The 18,104-nt window shown below is 43.5% G+C and overlaps 1 protein-coding gene across 1 annotated transcript in view; it reads left to right on the top strand.

Annotated features, from left to right (window-relative positions):
* Nucleotides 1-18,104, top strand: part of TMEM38B (transmembrane protein 38B) — a 115,350-nt gene that overhangs the window by 76,418 nt on the left and 20,828 nt on the right. The window contains exon 3 of the mRNA XM_082245773.1: nucleotides 4,683-4,867. Within this exon, the coding sequence (XP_082101899.1) occupies nucleotides 4,683-4,867 (185 nt within the window). The remainder of the gene's footprint in view (nucleotides 1-4,682; nucleotides 4,868-18,104) is intronic.

Below are 18,104 nucleotides of genomic sequence, written 5' to 3'. Positions count from 1 at the left end.
GTCATTTTAGGAGCAGTGCGCTCCGAATTACATGCGATCTCTGTGATCGCACAAATGTGAACCGGCACTCAGTCTTTTGTGAATCAATGCTTATAAAATTGTTTTCTAGCAAAGACTTGCATGTGGTCTTTTATCAAACTGTCACGTATCTTCCCGACTATAGAATTTAAAACTAACTGGTCTGTAGTTACTTGGCAGAGACTTTACTCTCTTTTTAAATAGAGGTACCACAGTGGCCTAGCGCCAATCTGATGCTACCGAGCCAGTCATTAAAGAGTCTCTAAAAATTGGAAACCATGGCTTTAAAATAAGAGCTCAACTCTTCCAAGTGCTGCATTCATCTCTATTTTGTCTAAATTTTTCTGAACCTTTTTAATTTTGAACCATTTGAGTTCTTTTGAAGCTATGTCAATACTATCCCCCAAAGCTAAAAAAAGGTATGCCTTCTCTTTTTTTTTTTTTTCTCTCCAGTCACCAACAGTAAACTATCTTGTAAATGTCCTACAGGCTCAGAAATGATCTTTCTATTATTATTATATTTAAATATTTCTGGGGGGTTTGTACGAATCTTTCACAATCTATCATTCATTTTGAATTTTTGCAGTCTTTATTTCATTTTTACATCTTCTGTTTTTGTTTTTTAACTTTTTCAAGTGATTTGTAAGTGCTTCTTCATTTGTATATGTTTTAAATGCCATTTTTCTTATTCTTTTTAGTTTTTTTTTTTTCTTTTGTGATTTTGGAAGCGAGCCATATAAGTTTTATTTTTAGCCTTTTAAACTCATGGGAATGTACAGTATTTTGTAGTGTGTTTTGCATGCAGTCAATTGAAACATTCCAGTTTCTTTTCTGTTTCCTTCAATGACCACATTTCCTTCAAGTCTAAGTCTTGGAGTGCATCCCTTGGGCTTGGAAATGGGCTCTCCTAAAAATAAATGTTTTATCTATACTTTTTTGTGCTTGTTGTCTACAACTTACATTAAATGAGATTATGCCATGGTCACTGCTACCTAGTAGTCATTTTATACAAACATTAGTAAAAGGCTACACATGATTTGAGATTACCTCGTCTATCAGAGCATAATTTCTAGTTGGGGCTTCTGTAAACTGTGCCATAAAATTGTCTTGTAAAAGTTTTAGAAAGTCTTGCTCTTTTACGGTTCCAGCAGTGTCCCTACTTTAGTCAATTTTAGGCAGTCCTGTTTTTTCAGTGCTTAATAAATGCTTGGGAGTTTACCCACCTGCATTTCTTGAGTACCCTGTTTATGTGAAATTTGTGCTAAGTTTCTGGGTCTGCATAATCATTAGGAGCTCCTATATTTCTTCGTAGATCATTTTATTTTAGATTATGTGGACTACACAGAAGGGGCTTAAACACATTAAGGGTGGGAAGAAATACCCAACATTTCTATGTGAACATGAACATTTACTTTAATCACCCCAGCGAGATCTCACAACATATGGCAAGGACTGACGTAGCCTAACATGCTCCATTTGTAACAAACCTATCACTTTTTTTGCTAAACTGCCCCTAAAAAGTAAGGGCTTATTCTCACTAGATGCATTTTCATGTGTTTTTGATTGCAAGCAAAATACACAGACATTGTGAAAATATTTTTTAAGTGATCTAATTTCCACCAATATGTTTATTGCTGTGCATTGAACATGTTTATCATGCTGCAATTTTGTCATGTTGACCTGCATTTTGCCTTCCAATCCATTGACCTGGGTTTTTTAAATGCAGAAAATTATAGGGGGTTAGGATTTATTGAAACTGTAGCAGACAGAATCTGGAGGAGTTCTGCATTGCAACCAGTCATCTTCTCTCTTCAGATTGCTCAGTTAAGCTTTGAAAAGGAAAGCTCCAGAAGCTGACTGGTTACCATGAGCAGCTTCTCTAGATTTTGGTTGTCCAGTTCTGATAAATTGCTCTCCTCCATGTGTTTATGCTTAATTTGTTAAATGATTCTGATGACAACAAGAGTAAAGCAAAGATTATATTAGATTATTTGATTTCTGGTGTACTGCATGTCCCTGATATAAAATTAAAGGGGTGAACATGCAAATGTCGGTTTTACCAGTTCTAAATGTAAGAGAATTGGATAACTGGCGGAAATGTCGACCTATTGATTTTTATCTTGGTGAAACAATTGTATCAACATCAACATTTAGCTATGATATTAATAGAAAAAAAATAGCTCAACGAATAGCTTTCCAAAAGATCATTTGTTAATGTCCCAAATTACCTGAAGAATTTGTCACAACTGGGCAATGATTTTTATGGGTATTTTTATTTCTTGGCATGTTCTTCCTTTTGTGTTCTAACTTTTAAAGTCTACTACAAAATATTATTAGGTAATATTAGGTTCGTAAAAGCTTGGTATATTAAAGACAATTATAGAAAATGTATAGGGGTTTTGTACATATCTTTAAATATCATGATCAAGACTAAGAAAGAGCTCACCATATTAAACATATCCCTCTTGCCACTCTCCCTAACAAAGGCTCTCACTGAGGTTTCAGTAAGTGGTTTGTCTGGAAGGAAAAAACCTCCTGCTGTGCTTTCTTTCATATGAAAATTCTTGGTACATTTTAAGACCTGATGAATGTTATTCAAAAGTACAAAATTTTGGTTGCCCTGATCATTCATTTTGGAATGAATGCAATTTCTCGAATGAAAACCACATTCACTGATAGAAATTTAATTACTCCAGAAAAAATTTCCATGCTGCTTCTTTGAATTTTTTTCCCATTGCTGCAGTTTAAAATAAACGTCAATTTGACCCATCTAACGTTAAGAAATTCAATGTTCTTTAAATGAAAAATGTTGAAACTCAATTTTATTAGTATATGGCCAGCTTTAGACTGCCCTGGGATTCATTCATATGATGATTGTTAAAATAAAAAGTAATTTAGAAATAAACCATATGTGGAGTGAAGTATTTTGAATCCCGTGCCTGAGGATGTGTTATACGGTATTTGTCACGTGTAGGTATCACATTTCCAAAAGGTATGCTTTTAGAATGCGTGGAAATAAAAGGATTCCAAGGAGCCTAAATTGGCTTTGGAATTAAGGGAGGAACATGTTCTAGCCAGGCTTATTTCCCTTCAAGGATTTGTGAAGTATGCACAGAATCCCTTTATTCGTTTCAGGTCAAGACCACTGCCAATGGAGCCTGTAGGAATACAACCTTGGATTGATTGTGCTGCCCTCTGTTAGGGCTCCTACTGTATACACTGATACTTTTTTTCCCTTATACATCCTTGTGCCTGCAAAAGGAAACCAGAAGCAGCTTATGGGATTCCTTGAGAAACTGAAAGGCAAACTCAAATGTGAGCCAGACCATCACAGAAGTAGCTGAAACCTTACAGTACTTGACTTGCTGCTAAAGCTAGCCATACATGGATCAGTTTTTTTTTTTTTTTTTTTTGATCAGCCAAAAGGGTGATTGAAAATAAAACTGAACAGATTCCCCCATCTACAAAAACCTGGTGAATAGAGGAATCCCTCCTCACTGTGTTACTTTATTCTTGTAGCAGGGACTCCACCGCTGTCAGAATACACCGATCAGTGCTGCAGTTGATTGGCTGCAGCATTAACTGAAAAAATTGATTTAGCAACCAGCCCTTTCGTCTGAAGTCGATTGTTAGTTCAACTTTTCACCAACAGAAATGGCCACAAATGGATTAAAATTCGGCTGATACCTGCTGAGCTGGCTGAATTTCAATCCATCTATGGCCAGCTTAAGTCTGAAGACCATATACATAAACCCTTAAACTTTGTTCTCTCCTACAGAACATTTTTTAATTTTATTGGTCCTACCATATTATAAAATGACCTAAGAAAAAAGCATAACTGACATACAGTTCACAATGGTGAATTTTAGTGCAGTTCTTTAAAAAATCCAGATTGCTGCATTTCTATGTGGTTTCCAAGTGCGACAAATAGCATAACTGAGACACTGTTCACATCAGTAAATTTTACTGCAGTGTATTAAAAAAATGGTTCAAGCATGCTACGAAACAGGTTAACGCCCCCCCCCCCCCCCCCGCGCGTCATCACTTTCGTGCGGCCCTTCAGTGAGGTATGCGCTTCACCGCTGCCTCGATCTGACTGAGTCCCCTGATTGGTTCTCCCCTAGTGTCCTCTCCCATCTGCTGGCCAGCCTCAGGGATGGAAAGACCGCGGACCCGGAAGGACCCCGAGCTATCAAGATAGACGCTTACCTCCATGTAAGTTTTTAATATGTGTCAATAAAATTATTTACATCTGCTACACTGAGTGGCACTTTTCTCTCTTTTCTGTCTGTTCATGGGACTGTTACTTCGGCCTAACAAAGAGCTGCCCTCGATGTAAGTGCCGCATTTTGCATCTGTGCCATCCATACCAGTCTGGCTGCACCTTATCCATCATGACTGGTGAACTGAAGCTTTATCCCCAAGCAGGAGCGCCCATCAAATCTTTTTCTTTCTCCAGTATATTTGAATATGGTTGATAATATTGGTTAAATTACAATAGTTACATAGACATTTCATGAAACATTAGGTCATGAATATTTACTTGAAGTCATGGAAAAGTCATGGAATTTTATTGGTAAAAATGTGTATGAAGCCTGTTTACTGTACTCCAAGATAAAGAATTGGATGTCAAAATTCCACTTTTTTCTTTTTTGCAATTTCAGGTATATGGTATATTACTTTCCACGTGACCTGGTCTACAAAATTTTTAGCTTTCTACCTCTTCGAGTTATTGGTGCTGCAATGAAGGAAGTGACCAGAACCTGGAAGATCTTATCTGGAATCACACAGGCAGATAGCCGTTTCAAAAATGCCTGGCTTGTCATGATTGCAAATGGCTGGGCTAAAGGTAATGTGACATTTTTGATGCAAACTAAAATAAATTTAGTGTAAAGGAAGGATAAAACAAAACCGAGCTTTAACTACATCATGTCAGCGCAACTCAGAGTAGGGGCACTGAAGAAACTTCAACAAAATCTTGTACATATATATGCAGTGGCATTCTTTTCGGAAGGAGGAAGCTGTTACAGCAACAAGGAAATTGCAAATCTGAGAATAGTGTTTCATGAAATACCAGTACACTTTTCTGGCAGTACAAAAACACCTAAAGTGTGTTTATGAATTCTGTTTAAGACTAATATCTTCCATAATAGCCAAATTTATTACCCTAGTAATTAAAAGCCGATTTTATATCAAAATAGCAGTATAAAAAAAAAACAGCTTCTTTTCGGCTTCAAGCAACACATAAATTTAAATGCTGTGTGATTTATTAGGGAAGATCACTCCCAATATGCCTACCTCTGCCAGTGATTTTGATCACAAAGGCAAAGTAGGGAGGGGAACATAATATATGGCTGCAAAATAAATCTGGAGAATGTAGCTTGAACGTCCACCAGTGCTCGAGTGCTCCCAATGTCAACCCACATCAGCTGAACATAACGCCAAAACCCCCCTGGCGTATCAAGGTTAAAAAAGTCCAACTGTCCAGCACCTCAGGAATACATTACCTGTCAAAGGTGAGTACTTGCCTGCTACTCACTTCCCCTGTATTTTCTGACCCACGTGTTTTAAAATTGGTCTACAGCCTAGTACACGCAATGAGATTTTTGGATGAATGATCGTCCATTTTTTTTTCTTTGTTTTGGCATGCTAGTGTCCAGATTGAAAATGAAGAGGTTACTTAAGTACGAAATCTCTTGTACGATAGAATAAAATTTAAAAGGTGATGTCATGCGTTGTAATGTATTTATATTGCATTTTCGGTTATAAATTGTACTGATAAAACAAAAATCATATGATCTGGTATCGTCCAAGAAAAATTTTAGTGTTTTATACCTTCGGAAAATTTTGGACGAAAGCGATGTACGAACGATCAGATTATCGTACGATCACTTTGAAAACAGACATTTGTACAATTTTCTGATCGTGTGTACAGGCCTTAATAAAACTTTGCAACACCCCCATTTTCTGTGATCTCTGTTCCTTCCAACAGTGCTTTCACTTCAGTGTTTCCACATCTTCGGCAGAAATCTTCATCTCATCATGTGTACATCCCTCAAAAAGTAAAGAATTAATATAGTGCAGTAATATAAAATTACCATAACAAGTTACTATATTGTGCTCACATGTATGTGTGACAATCAAGCATGAAAATCAATAATGAGATCTGACTTCTTACCCCTTCTGCTTATCCCCTTACCAAACATCCCCTTTAAAAGGCTTATCAATTCACTGCAAATTCATGTTCTCCACAGAACCCTCCTCTTCTTGGTGTCACTGAAAAAGAATATAGCCAAAATATTGTAGTATCACCACTACACTAATGTTCACTAAATAAATTGTGCTCACATTAAACCGTGCTCCATAAGGCGCAAAAGCTGTGAATTAATCAATACATGCCACCATATACTGTCCCCATTTGCACAAAACATCTTACCAAACTCAGCTGCTAAGGCACAGGGTTAGGTGATATCGCATCTGATAATCCTCTTAGATGTCACTCCTTCATTCCCTTTATTGCACAGGCTCCCAATGAATGAATGATACACAGTGACTTGAAAACTTATTCATACCATTTGAAATTTTTCACATTTTGTCATGTTACAACCAAAAACTCAAATGTAAATTTTATTGGGATTTTATGTTATAGACAAACACAAAGTGGCACATAATTGTGAAGTAGGAGGAAATTGATAAATGGTTTTCAAATTTTTACAAATATTTGAAAAGTGTGGCGTGCATTTGTATTCAGCCCCTGATACCTCTAGCTAAAATCTAGTGGAACCATTTACCTTTTAGAAGTCCCCTAGTTAGTAAATAGAGTCCACCTTTTGTGTAATTTAATCTCCGTATCAATACAGCTGTTCTGTGAAGCCCCCAGAGGTTTATTAGAGAACCCTAGCGAACAAACCGCATCATGAAGGCCAAGGAACACACCAGACAGGTCGGGGATAAAGTTGTGGAGAAGTTTAAAGCAGGGTTAGGTTTTTTTAAAAAAAATATTCCAAGATTTAAACTGTTCACAAAGTACTGTTCAGTCCATCATTCAAAAATGGAAAGAGTATTGCACAACTGCAAGCCTACCAAGACATGGCCGTCCACCTAAACTGAATGGCCAGGCAAGGAGAGCATTAATCAGAGAAGCAGCCAAAAGGCCTATGGTAACTCTGAAGGAGCTACAGAGTTTCGCAGCTCAGGTGCGAGAATCTGTCTACAGGATAACTGTTAGTTGTGCACTCCACAAATCTGGCCTTAATGAAAGAGTGTTGAAAGAAAGCCTTTTGCAGTTTGCGAGAAGCCATGTGGGGGACGCAGCAAGCGTGTGGAAGAAGGTGCTCTGATCAGATGAGACCAAAATAGATTTTTTTTTTTTCAATTAGCAAAACGCTATGTGTGGCGGGCGGAAAACGAACACTGCACATCACCCAAGAAACATGTAGGTAGCAGCATCCTGTTGTGGGGATGCTTTTCTCCAGCAGGGGCAGGGAAGCTGGTCAGAGTTGATGGGAAGATGGATGGAGCCAAATACAGGGCAGTCTTAGAAGAAAACCTGTTAGAGTCTGCAAAAGACTTGAGACTGGGGCAGAGGTTCACCTTCCAGCAGGACAACCACCCTAAACTTAAAGCCAGAGCTACAATGAAATGGTTTAGATCAAAGCATATTCATGTATTAGAATAGCCCAGTAAAAGTCCAGACCTAAATTTAATTGAGAATCTGTGGCAAGACTTGAAAACTGCTGTTCACTGAACCTACCCATCCAGTCTGACAGAGCTTGAGCTATTTTGCAAAGAAGAATGGGCAAAAATGTCACTCTCTAGATCTGCAAAGATAGTAGAAACATACCCAAAAAGACTTGCAGCTGTAATTGCAGTGAAAGGTGGATCTACAAAGTATTGACTCGGGAGCTGAATACAAATGAATACAAATGCACGTCACACTTTTCAGATACTTTTTTGTAGAAAAATTTGAAAACAATTTTTCTCTTGCGTCCTCCGACAGTCGCCGCCCACTCATACAGTCTTCACCAATGGGGTATTGACTTCCTCTCCTTAGGAGTAGCTAGGCATAAGACTTGTTAAAACATAAGCATTTACGTAGACACACCCATGGGGGCTGTCCCACTGGTCCAATACCCCCCTGCAATAGCCATCCCAACCCAGTTTGTCTTCTGCCTAGTTCAGGAGTAGATAGGCTTCCCTGTGCTGGGGCTACAGTCTCAGCCTTCTTCTTCTTCTATTGTATTATTTTATTTTCTATGAATGTCATTTTTTCTTTGCATTACTAGCTGTTTTATTTTGTCAGCGTTAGTTAGTCGGATCTTCGGATGAAGACGGCGTTTGCGGAGCTGGGAATCGGACTGGTCGTCCTGGTGCTCCGGGACAGAGGATCAGATGGAATCCCAGCCCGCCATTGAGCGTTTAGCGGGCTATGTGTTAGCCCTGGCCTCGCAAACGACCCATCCCTGTCCTCAGGGATGCAGCCTGTGAGGTGGCTACCTCACCGGACACATGCACAGTTCATCTGTGCACTGCTGGTGTCCTGTGCTTTTTTCTGGCTGACGGCACTCCCCTGCCATCTGAGGGCGGGTGGTTTCCCGTTTATATGAGGCACCCCACGCCATCGAGTACAGGTAAGTACACTTCTGTGTGGGGCCTCTGTCTGGGGTCGGCAGTCCTGTGTGCCTGTGGTGTCCCCTATGTCTGTGCGTTTTGGGCTCCCTGATCCCGGTCCCTGCGGGGGTTTTTTCTCTCACAGCCAGCTCTGTGTGGGGTTTTGGGGGTTCCCTCTCCTGTGTCACTTTAGGGTTCTTGGAGGTACAGACACGTGCGGCGACCGCTGCGGGGATAAAAACCGCCGTTTCGCCATTTTAGGTGTGGGCAGCATGTCTGGCTTCACTATGGGCACTTATACAGCATTGCATGTAGTGTATTTTGGCTCCTTGCAGCGCCATCTTGTGTGTGGCAAACGATCGTTCCGAGCACATGTCGGCAGCCATTTTACCGAAGCCTCCCATTACTTTACATAGGCATCCATGTTTCCTTAGCCTGCAGCCTCAGTTCAGTCTCTGGCGGTGACATCACTTCCTTCCTTCACTCAGGAGCGACCGACGGCTTTCAGTTTGTCTCTGCGGGGGGTCTGTGTTCCACAGTCATTGTAGCGGTGTGTTGCGGGGTCCGCGGCGCACTTAAAGGGCCAGTACCTTTTTAAAAAAAACAAAAAAAAAACAAAACCTTTTTTTTTTGCAATGGAATCCCAGGACAGCAAATTCCCTCCAGCCTTGGTGGTGGATTTAAGTTCCTCTGAATCCTCTACCCTGACTAATTTGGCTGCTGTAGTGGCGACTTTGGTGTCCAAAATGGATGTGCTGATGACTGAACGTGCTGCTAGAAAAGGGCCTAGGATTTCTTTTTCTTCTGATTCTAAATCTGACATGGTTGCTGTAGGTAGCGTGCCCCTTTCAGGGTCTCGCTCTTCTCAGCAGGACCCGCAAGAGTCTGAGGGGGAGGCGGAGGTTACAGGGGTGGATGAATTCCCCCCCCCCCCCCCGGGACGCCCGAGGAACGCGCAGCTATGGATGCACTGATTCTTGCCATTAAAGAAACACTACATTTAGAGGATGAGCCCAATCCTCCGGGCATTGTGTCCTCTTTTGGTACACACAGGACCCGCAAGACGGCGCAGGTTTTTCCTTGCCCCGCTGAGTTTCATCACACAGTGAATGAGCAATGGTGCAATTTAAAACACACCTTCATGGTGCCTAGAAGGTTTCAACTACCCTTTTGCGTCTACTACGGTTGCACGCTGGTGTGTGGCTCCTCAAGTGGATCACACTGTAGCCAGATTGAACAAGGCTACTCTGGTTCCCACCGAAGATTCTCCGGTATTTAGGGATCCTACGTATAGGAGGCTGGAATCTCTTGCCCGCCATACCTACGTGGTGGCGGGTTCCATGCTAAAGCCTATTTTCGCCTCTGTCATGGCGGCTCAGACCAAGGTGCTAAGATGCACTCTCATGGCTGATTCTGCCCCCCCCCCCCACTACCGTGGAGATGGTGGACCAGATTTATCAAGGGGTCATGTATTTGTACGATGCGGCCTTAAATGAGGCCCCATTGGCTGCCCGCCTGTCCAGGGTCGCAGCGCTTAACCGTCGACTGATATGGTTGAAAAGCTGGTCGGCTGACCAGAAATCCAGAAATACGGTGGCTGATATTCCCTATGCGGGGTCTCGCCTTTTTGGAGACTCCCTGGATGAATTGGTTAAAGGAGTCACTGGGGGCAAGAGCACTCTGCTGCCCCAGAATCCTAAGGGCAAGTTTTTCCGCAGCATGCGTGGTCCCGCCTTTAAACCTAATCAGGGGTCCTTTCGTGCCTTCAAGGCACAGTACAAGGGAAAACCCTTCAAGGGCCAGGGTGGCCAGAGAAAGCCCTGGGCCGGCAAACAAAAATCCGGCCAAGCTGGTGCGGCGGCTCAGTCCGCCTTTGCCTGAAGGGGCGCCCTCACCCATTTCAGGGGTGGGGGGACGTTTGCGCGGTTTCCTCCGGCCTTGGCTGCTCCGAGTTCCGGACAGGTGGGTTCAGGAAATCATTCGATCAGGGTACAAGATCGAATTTCTTTCACATAGAAACATGACAGATTCTTTCCCTCAAATCTTCATTTGACCCCAGGGCGGTTACAAGACCTGCATCAGGCGGTACAGGATCTCCTCGCTCAGGGGGGCATCCCGATGCCTCATCGGGACAGGTTTCGGGGGTTTTACTCAAATTTTTTTACTCAAATCTGTTCACTGTGCCCAGAAAGGAGGGCAAAGTGCGTCCGATTCTGGACTTGAAAGTTCTGAACCACTTCGAGCGCTCGAAAGTTCCGCATGGAATCGCTCTGCTCGGTGGTGGCCTCCCTGAGTCCGGGAGAATTCCTGGCCTCTATCGACCCGAAGGATGCGTATCTACACATCCCCATTTTCGAGGGTCATCAGAGGTACCTCCGGTTTGCTATCGCGGAGGATCATCATCAGTTTGTGGCGTTACCTTTTGGTCTCGCTTCGGCACCAAGGGTCTTTACCAAAGTGTTGGCACCTGTTCTGGGCCTGTTGCGGACACAGGGCATTGCGGTCTTGGGATATCTGGACGATCTCCTGTTAAGATCGAGTGCCAGTCGGAGCCTGTTGCTCAATCTGTCCACTACGGTCCAGACGCTCCAGGAGTTCGGTTGGACCATCAACGTTCAGAAGTCGACCTAGTCTCCTTCGGTTCGTCTTCCATATTTGGGAATGGTTCTGGACTCTGCTCAGGCGAAGGTGTTCTTACCGGAGGACAAGCTCCGTACCCTGCAGTCTGAGGCCAGGTTCTCAGGGACAACGAATCCTCGTAACTCAGGACCTGAATGCGGTCCCTGGGGTTGATGGTATCGGCCTTCGAGGCGATACCATTTGCACAGTTTCACACGCGATCTCTCCAAGCGGAGATCCTGGCCAGGTGGGACAGACTACCTCAGTTCTTGGACCTGAGAGTGTCTCTGAGTCGCCAAACCAGAATGGATCTCTTGTGGTGGCTTCAGTCCCCGGCTGTTTTTTAAGGAAAATCCTTTCCGGCCGTTACTATGGACGGTGATTACCACCGATTCCAGCCTGTCGGGCTGGGGTGGCATCCTGGGCAACCTATCTGCCCAGGGCACTTGGTCGGAGGAGGAATCCTCCCTTCCGATAAACATATTGGAATTGAGAGCGATCAGGCTGTTCCTGCTCCACTGGTCGGATCGTCTTCAGGTCCGTCCTGTACGGGTGCAGATGGACAATGCCACTGCGGTGGCGTACATCAACCACCAAGGGGGCACCAGGAGTGCCCGGGCAGCCCAGGAAGTGACCAGTATTCTATCTTGGGCCGAGACTCATATCCCGGCGATATCGGCAGTTCACATTCCGGGTGTGGAGAATTGGCAGGCCGATTATCTAAGCCGCCAGACCCTGGACCAGGGGAATGGTTCCTGCACCCGGAGGTATTTCAAATGCTGTGTGCGAAGTGGGGATCCCCGGATGTGGATCTGTTCACGTCTCGGTTAAACCACAAGGTGGAAAGGTTCGTGGTAAGAACGCGCGATCCTCTGGCAGACACCTCGGATGCGCTGGTGGTGCCTTGGCATCAGTATCGTCTGATCTATGCCTTTCCCCCGATTGAGTTGTCCAGGTTCTTTCGCAGGTTGGCCTCGGAAAAAACACTGGTGATTCTGGTGGCCCTGGACTGGCCACGCCGGTCCTGGTACGCGAACATCGTTCACCTGGCCGTCGAGCCTCCATGGCGGCTGCCAATGCGGGAAGATCTGCTGTCTCAGGGACCAATCTTCCATCCTGCTTTACAGTTGCTGGCTTTAACGGCATGGCTGTTGAAAGCCAGGTCCTGAGGGACAGGGGTCTCTCCTCGGAGGTCATTCCTACTTTACTCAAGGCTAGAAAAGCCTCGTCTGGTAAGATTTATTACCGTACGTGGAAAGCTTATTTTGCCTGGTGTGAGTCCAGGGGTTTCTCTCCTCGTTCATACTCGGTGGCGAGAGTGTTGGCTTTCCTCCAGTCTGGTGTGGACCAGCTCCTTGCGTTGGCCACAATAAGGGGCCAGGTATCTGCACTGGCTGTTCTTTTCCAGCGCCCTGTGGCGTCTCATTCCTTGATTCGCACCTTTATTCAAGGTGTGCGTCACTTTGCCCCTCCTCGAAGGGAGCCCTTACCTCCATGGGACTTGAACTTGGTTCTGTCCGTGTTACAACGTTCCCCGTTTGAAAACATCAGGGAGATTTCGTTACCTCTGCTGTCTAAAAAGGTTGCCTTTCTGGTAGCGATCACTTCTGCTCGCAGAGTCTTGGAGTTGGCGGCGTTGTCTTGCCGCTCCCCTTACCTGGTGGTTCATAGGGATAAGGTGGTCTTGCGACCTAACCCGTCCTTTCTTCCAAAGGTGGTTTAGGATTTTCACCTCAATGAGGACATTGTTTTACCTTCGCTCTGTGCGAAACCTAAGCATCCTAAGGAGATTGCCTTGCATTCTTTGGATGTTGTCAGGGCGATCAGGGTTTACCTTTCGTCGACAGAATCCTTTTGAAAATCGGATTCTCTTTGTCCTTCCTGAGGGACCTCGGAAGGGTATGGCTGCGTCTGCGGCGACCATTGCAAACTGGAACAGACAGACAATTGTTCAGGCCTATTCGTTGAAGGAACAGGTACCACCCTTCCCTGTCAAGGAGCATTCTACCAGATCGGTGAGTGCGTCCTGGGCTTTCCGGCATCAGGCCTCGGTGGCCCAGGTGTGCAAGACTGCGACTTGGTCGTCGGTGCACACCTTTTCCAAATTCTTCAAAATTGATGTACTGGCATCAGCTGATGCCTCCTTTGGCCGCAAAGTTCTCTGTGCGGCAGTACCTTGGGGGACCCAGGTTTTCTGTGGGTCCCTGGCTGCTGGGGTTGTTTACCCCCTTGGTTATTTGCTTTCCTGGGTTGTTGCTCCTGTTGAGCTTTTTAGTTGCCCAGAAGGTTCCCTTGCTGTTTACGTAAGGTTCCTTTCTCTGATGTGGGTACTGCGTTGCCTTTTCTGACGGTTGCGTTTCCCACCCCTCATGTCTACACTGCTTTGGGACATCCCCATTGGTGAAGACTGTATGAGTGGGCGGCGACTGTTGGAGGACGTAAGAGAAAACGGAATTTTTGTAAAATCTTACCGTAAAATTCCTTTCTCTGAGTCCTCCGACAGTCGCCGCCCCGCCCCTCTTTTGGGGTTCTTATACACTTAACTGCTTGCTACCAAACTGAGTTGGGATGGCTATTGCAGGGGGGTATTGGACCAGTGGGACAGCCCCCATGGGTGTGTCTATGTAAATGCTTTTTGTTTTAACAAGTCTTATGCCTAGCTACTCCTAAGGAGAGGGAGTCAATACCCCATTGGTGAGTGGGCAGCGACTGTCGGAGGACTCAGAGAAAGGAATTTTACGGTAAGATTTTACCAAAATTCCGTTATTATTTTCCTTTCACTTCACAAATATGTGCCACTGTGTGTTGGTCTATCACATAAAATCTCAATAAAATACATTTACGTTTTGGGTTGTAACATGACGAAATGTGGAACATTTCAAGGGGTATGAATACCTTTTCAACGCGGTCATTGTAGTATCAGGCTGTGGAGAGGGCCGGAGTGGCTGACTCAGGCTCTCAGCAGTGCAAGAGGCTGAGCTATCTGGCGATAAGGCATCTGGGCAGATCTCAACATTATTGCTGAGATCCCTGTAGAGCCTGGACCGGGTCTGTGACATCAGAATCCACTGTTAGCGGAATCTGGATCACAGGAGTGCACTCTTGTGACCCAGAAGAGGCGTATTGCCAAAAGAGCATTGGCCATACTTCTCCTTTTGAAAGAGCACTCTAGACGTTGAGGGGATATATGCCGCTCAGGGAAGTCAGTGAGGACACTAGGGCTAGTCATTCTCCAGCAGAAAATGGGAGAATTGGGAAGGTGCCCTCTGAAATTATCGGGTACAGAGTTGCATTGTTTTAGGGCAGTGCCATGTCTGCTCAATCCAGAAAACTCAGTGCCGTATTTTAAAAAGATCATGCAAGGCAATTCTGCCGTGTTTCTCGTAATACGATGTTGAACATGTGGGTGTTTGTAAGCTTACATGAATTTAATAAAAAAATATGTAACCGATTGTAAAAAGGCTGGTGAGATGTGTAGGGATATAAAGAGAGAAATTTAGGAGTAATTTTGATGATGTTGCAGCGCCTGGACCAAGAGACCAGTTCAGAGTTCTATGTGAGTAGTAAAAAAGAATTGTGCATAATAGAGGAGTAAATCTATTTCTGGCTCAGGTTCCCAAAACTGTCTCAGCCCAGCCGGAACTTGCATACACCTTTCTTTTGCTTAGTCTGTGGGATATTTCTACACATTTTGTAACAGTTGTCTGTCATATCTTGATGTTATCTGCTGTCATTCCATTACTACTTTGTATGTAGAAAAACTTGATGGAAAAAATTATGGAGTAGAGCTTCGAGTTTTGATGTAAATGCCTTCTAAGTATTAAATGGATTTTTGGAAGTTAATTTTCAAGTCTGAGCGTTAGCGATAAATCTCATATTACTTTAACAGGTTTGAGAATGAGGTGTCTGGGTTTGTAAGGGAAAAGAGAATATCATATGTTTAGATGGGATTTTCATACTCTTTTATATGTAGTTATTTGACATTGGGGTTATTCTTGAATGTGCACGAAAAAACATTTAAGGATAGGATAAAGAGGAGACCGATAAGGGGGCATTCTTGGCATCTGTAGTTCCAAATCTTGAAAGGGTTTGACTAAATCCATACATTTTTACCATGAAGGAGGATCTAGAGTAGAAGATCTGAACCAATTTAGCATATTGATTCCTGGGTCTATGTGTTGTGAAACTGAAAGCCTAACTAACCCCATCAAAAGCCTTCTCGACCTCCGTTGATAAGAATTGTATAATAGGTGCCTGCAGCATAACCCCAAGGTAATCCTATTGCCCACATCCATAAATCGCATATAGAACAAAGAAAGAGAAGGCCCTACTGCATATGTGGAGATAAGGACCAAATGTTGCAGTGGACCTAATGCTGTAGGACTTTAAAGGGCATAGGGTTACCTATAGTGAGCACACATGAGAGGAAATTCAAAACTTTATTGATTTCTCAAAAATCATTAAAATAGCAACAAACTGACTGCCAAGTCATGTTACAAACTTGTAAACATCATACGTAAGGACATCCTACACATGGTTCAATGCCCTACACATGGTTCAATGCATTTCTTCAGGAACCATCATAGTGGATGTAACATCCTTACAACTTGAAAGAAAGAAAAAGAGAAAAAAAAAGACTGCATCATAAGTGCATCTGTCAATTCTCTGCAATTTCCATACAATTTAGCAGTCATACCTTTAAAACTTTTTACATAACATAAATGCTCACCATCATAGCAAAAATTATCTTGGCATGCGTCTACTCGATTAGCCCACTCAGCCCACCAGGCAGATGCATAGGTCCAACCATTTCCCCAAGGGCAGGTGTGTATCACCACCCCCGTCCAGAGAGAGTTTGCAGACTGGTTCAGACTTCCTCAGGACCAAAACCAAAAGTCAGGAACCCAAGCCAAATATTTCATGCCCATCAGATACAGACCTCCCAGGTGGTTGTTAGGGACAACTTTGTATCTAAAAAGAGAACATGTGATATTGGTGTGTGCATGCTCCACTCAAACAGCCAAGTTAATATATATCGATCTCCATGTGCATCCCCCTGTTTATACTGCCATTGGGGAGGCACCAAGGGGGATCCAATAGGGGTAATACTCTGTCAATCTATTATGGGGGGATTTCTAGATGTATTTATCATTGTGCATATCCCATATCATCCCAACTCTAGTGAGAAATACATTTTATATGTGTATGTATCTCTTTAGGGTCATCTATCCCATGTAGGAAGCGATGGCCACACACAAGGGGGTCCATAAAGTATGTAGGTGCTGGCCGTGTAATATCGACTACAAAAACTCCCCAATTTTGACCATTATATATATATATATATATATATATATATATATATATATATACACAGTGGGTACGGAAAGTATTCAGACCCCCTTAAATTTTTCACTCTTTGTTATATTGCAGCCATTTGCTAAAATCATTTAAGTTCATTCTTCTTCCTCATGAATGTACACATAGCACCCCATACTGACAGAAAAACACAGAATTGTTGACATTGTTGCAGATTTATTAAAAAAGAAAAACTGAAATATCACATGGTCCTAAGTATTCAGACCCTTTGCTGTGACACTCATATATTTAACTCAGGTGCTTTCCATTTCTTCTGATCATCCTTGAGATGGTTCTACACCTTCATTTGAGTCCAGCTGTGTTTGATTATACTGATTGGACTTGATTAGGAAAGCCACACACCTGTCTATATAAGACCTTCCAGATCACAATGCATGTCAGAGCAAATGAGAATCATGAGGTCAAAGGAACTGCAAGGAACCCAAAGATCACTGTGGCTGAGCTCCAGAGATGCAGTCAGGAGATGGGAGAAAGTTGTAGAAAGTCAACCATCACTGCAGCCCTCCACCAGTCAGGGCTTTATGGCAGAGTGGCCCGACGGAAGCCTCTCCTCAGTGTAAGACACATGAAAGCCCGCATGGAGTTTGCTAAAAAACACCTGAAGGACTCCAAGATGGTGAGAAATAAGATTCTCTGGTCTGATGAGACCAAAATAGAACTTTTTGGCCTTAATTCTAAGCGGTATGTGTGGAGAAAACCAGGCACTGCTCATCACCTGTCCAATACAGTCCCAACAGTGAAGCATGGTGGTGGCAGCATCATGCTGTGGGGGTGTTTTTCAGCTGCAGGGACAGGACGACTGGTTGCAATCGAGGGAAAGATGAATGCGGCCAAGTACAGGGATATCCTGGACAAAAACCTTCTCCAGAGTGCTCTGGACCTCAGACTGGGCCAAAGGTTTACCTTCCAACAAGACAATGACCCTAAGCACACAGCTAAAATAACGAAGGAGTGGCTTCACAACAACTCCGTGACTGTTCTTGAATGGCCCAGCCAGAGCCCTGACTTAAACCCAATTGAGCATCTCTGGAGAGACCTAAAAATGGCTGTCCACCAACGTTTACCATCCAACCTGACAGAACTGGAGAGGATCTGCAAGGAGGAATGGCAGAGAATCCCCAAATCCAGGTGTGAAAGACTTGTTGCATCTTTCCCAAAAAGACTCCTGGCTGTATTAGATCAAAAGGGGGCTTCTACTAAATACTGAGCAAAGGGTCTGAATACTTAGGACCATGTGATATTTCAGTTTTTCTTTTTTAATAAATCTGCAACAATGTCAACAATTCTGTGTTTTTCTGTCAGTATGGGGTGCTATGTGTACATTCATGAGGAAGAAGAATGAACTTAAATGATTTTAGCAAATGGCTGCAATATAACAAAGAGTGAAAAATTTAAGGGGGTCTGAATACTTTCCGTACCCACTGTGTGTGTATATATATATATGGATATCTAAATTATTTATGGCTGGATTCCACTCCATA

Source organism: Pelophylax lessonae, assembly GCF_965119305.1.
Source record: "Pelophylax lessonae genome assembly, chromosome: 1".
Lineage (NCBI taxonomy): Eukaryota > Metazoa > Chordata > Amphibia > Anura > Ranidae > Pelophylax > Pelophylax lessonae.
The sequence above is the reverse complement of the archived record's forward strand: the minus strand, read 5'-3'. Positions and strand labels throughout refer to the sequence as shown.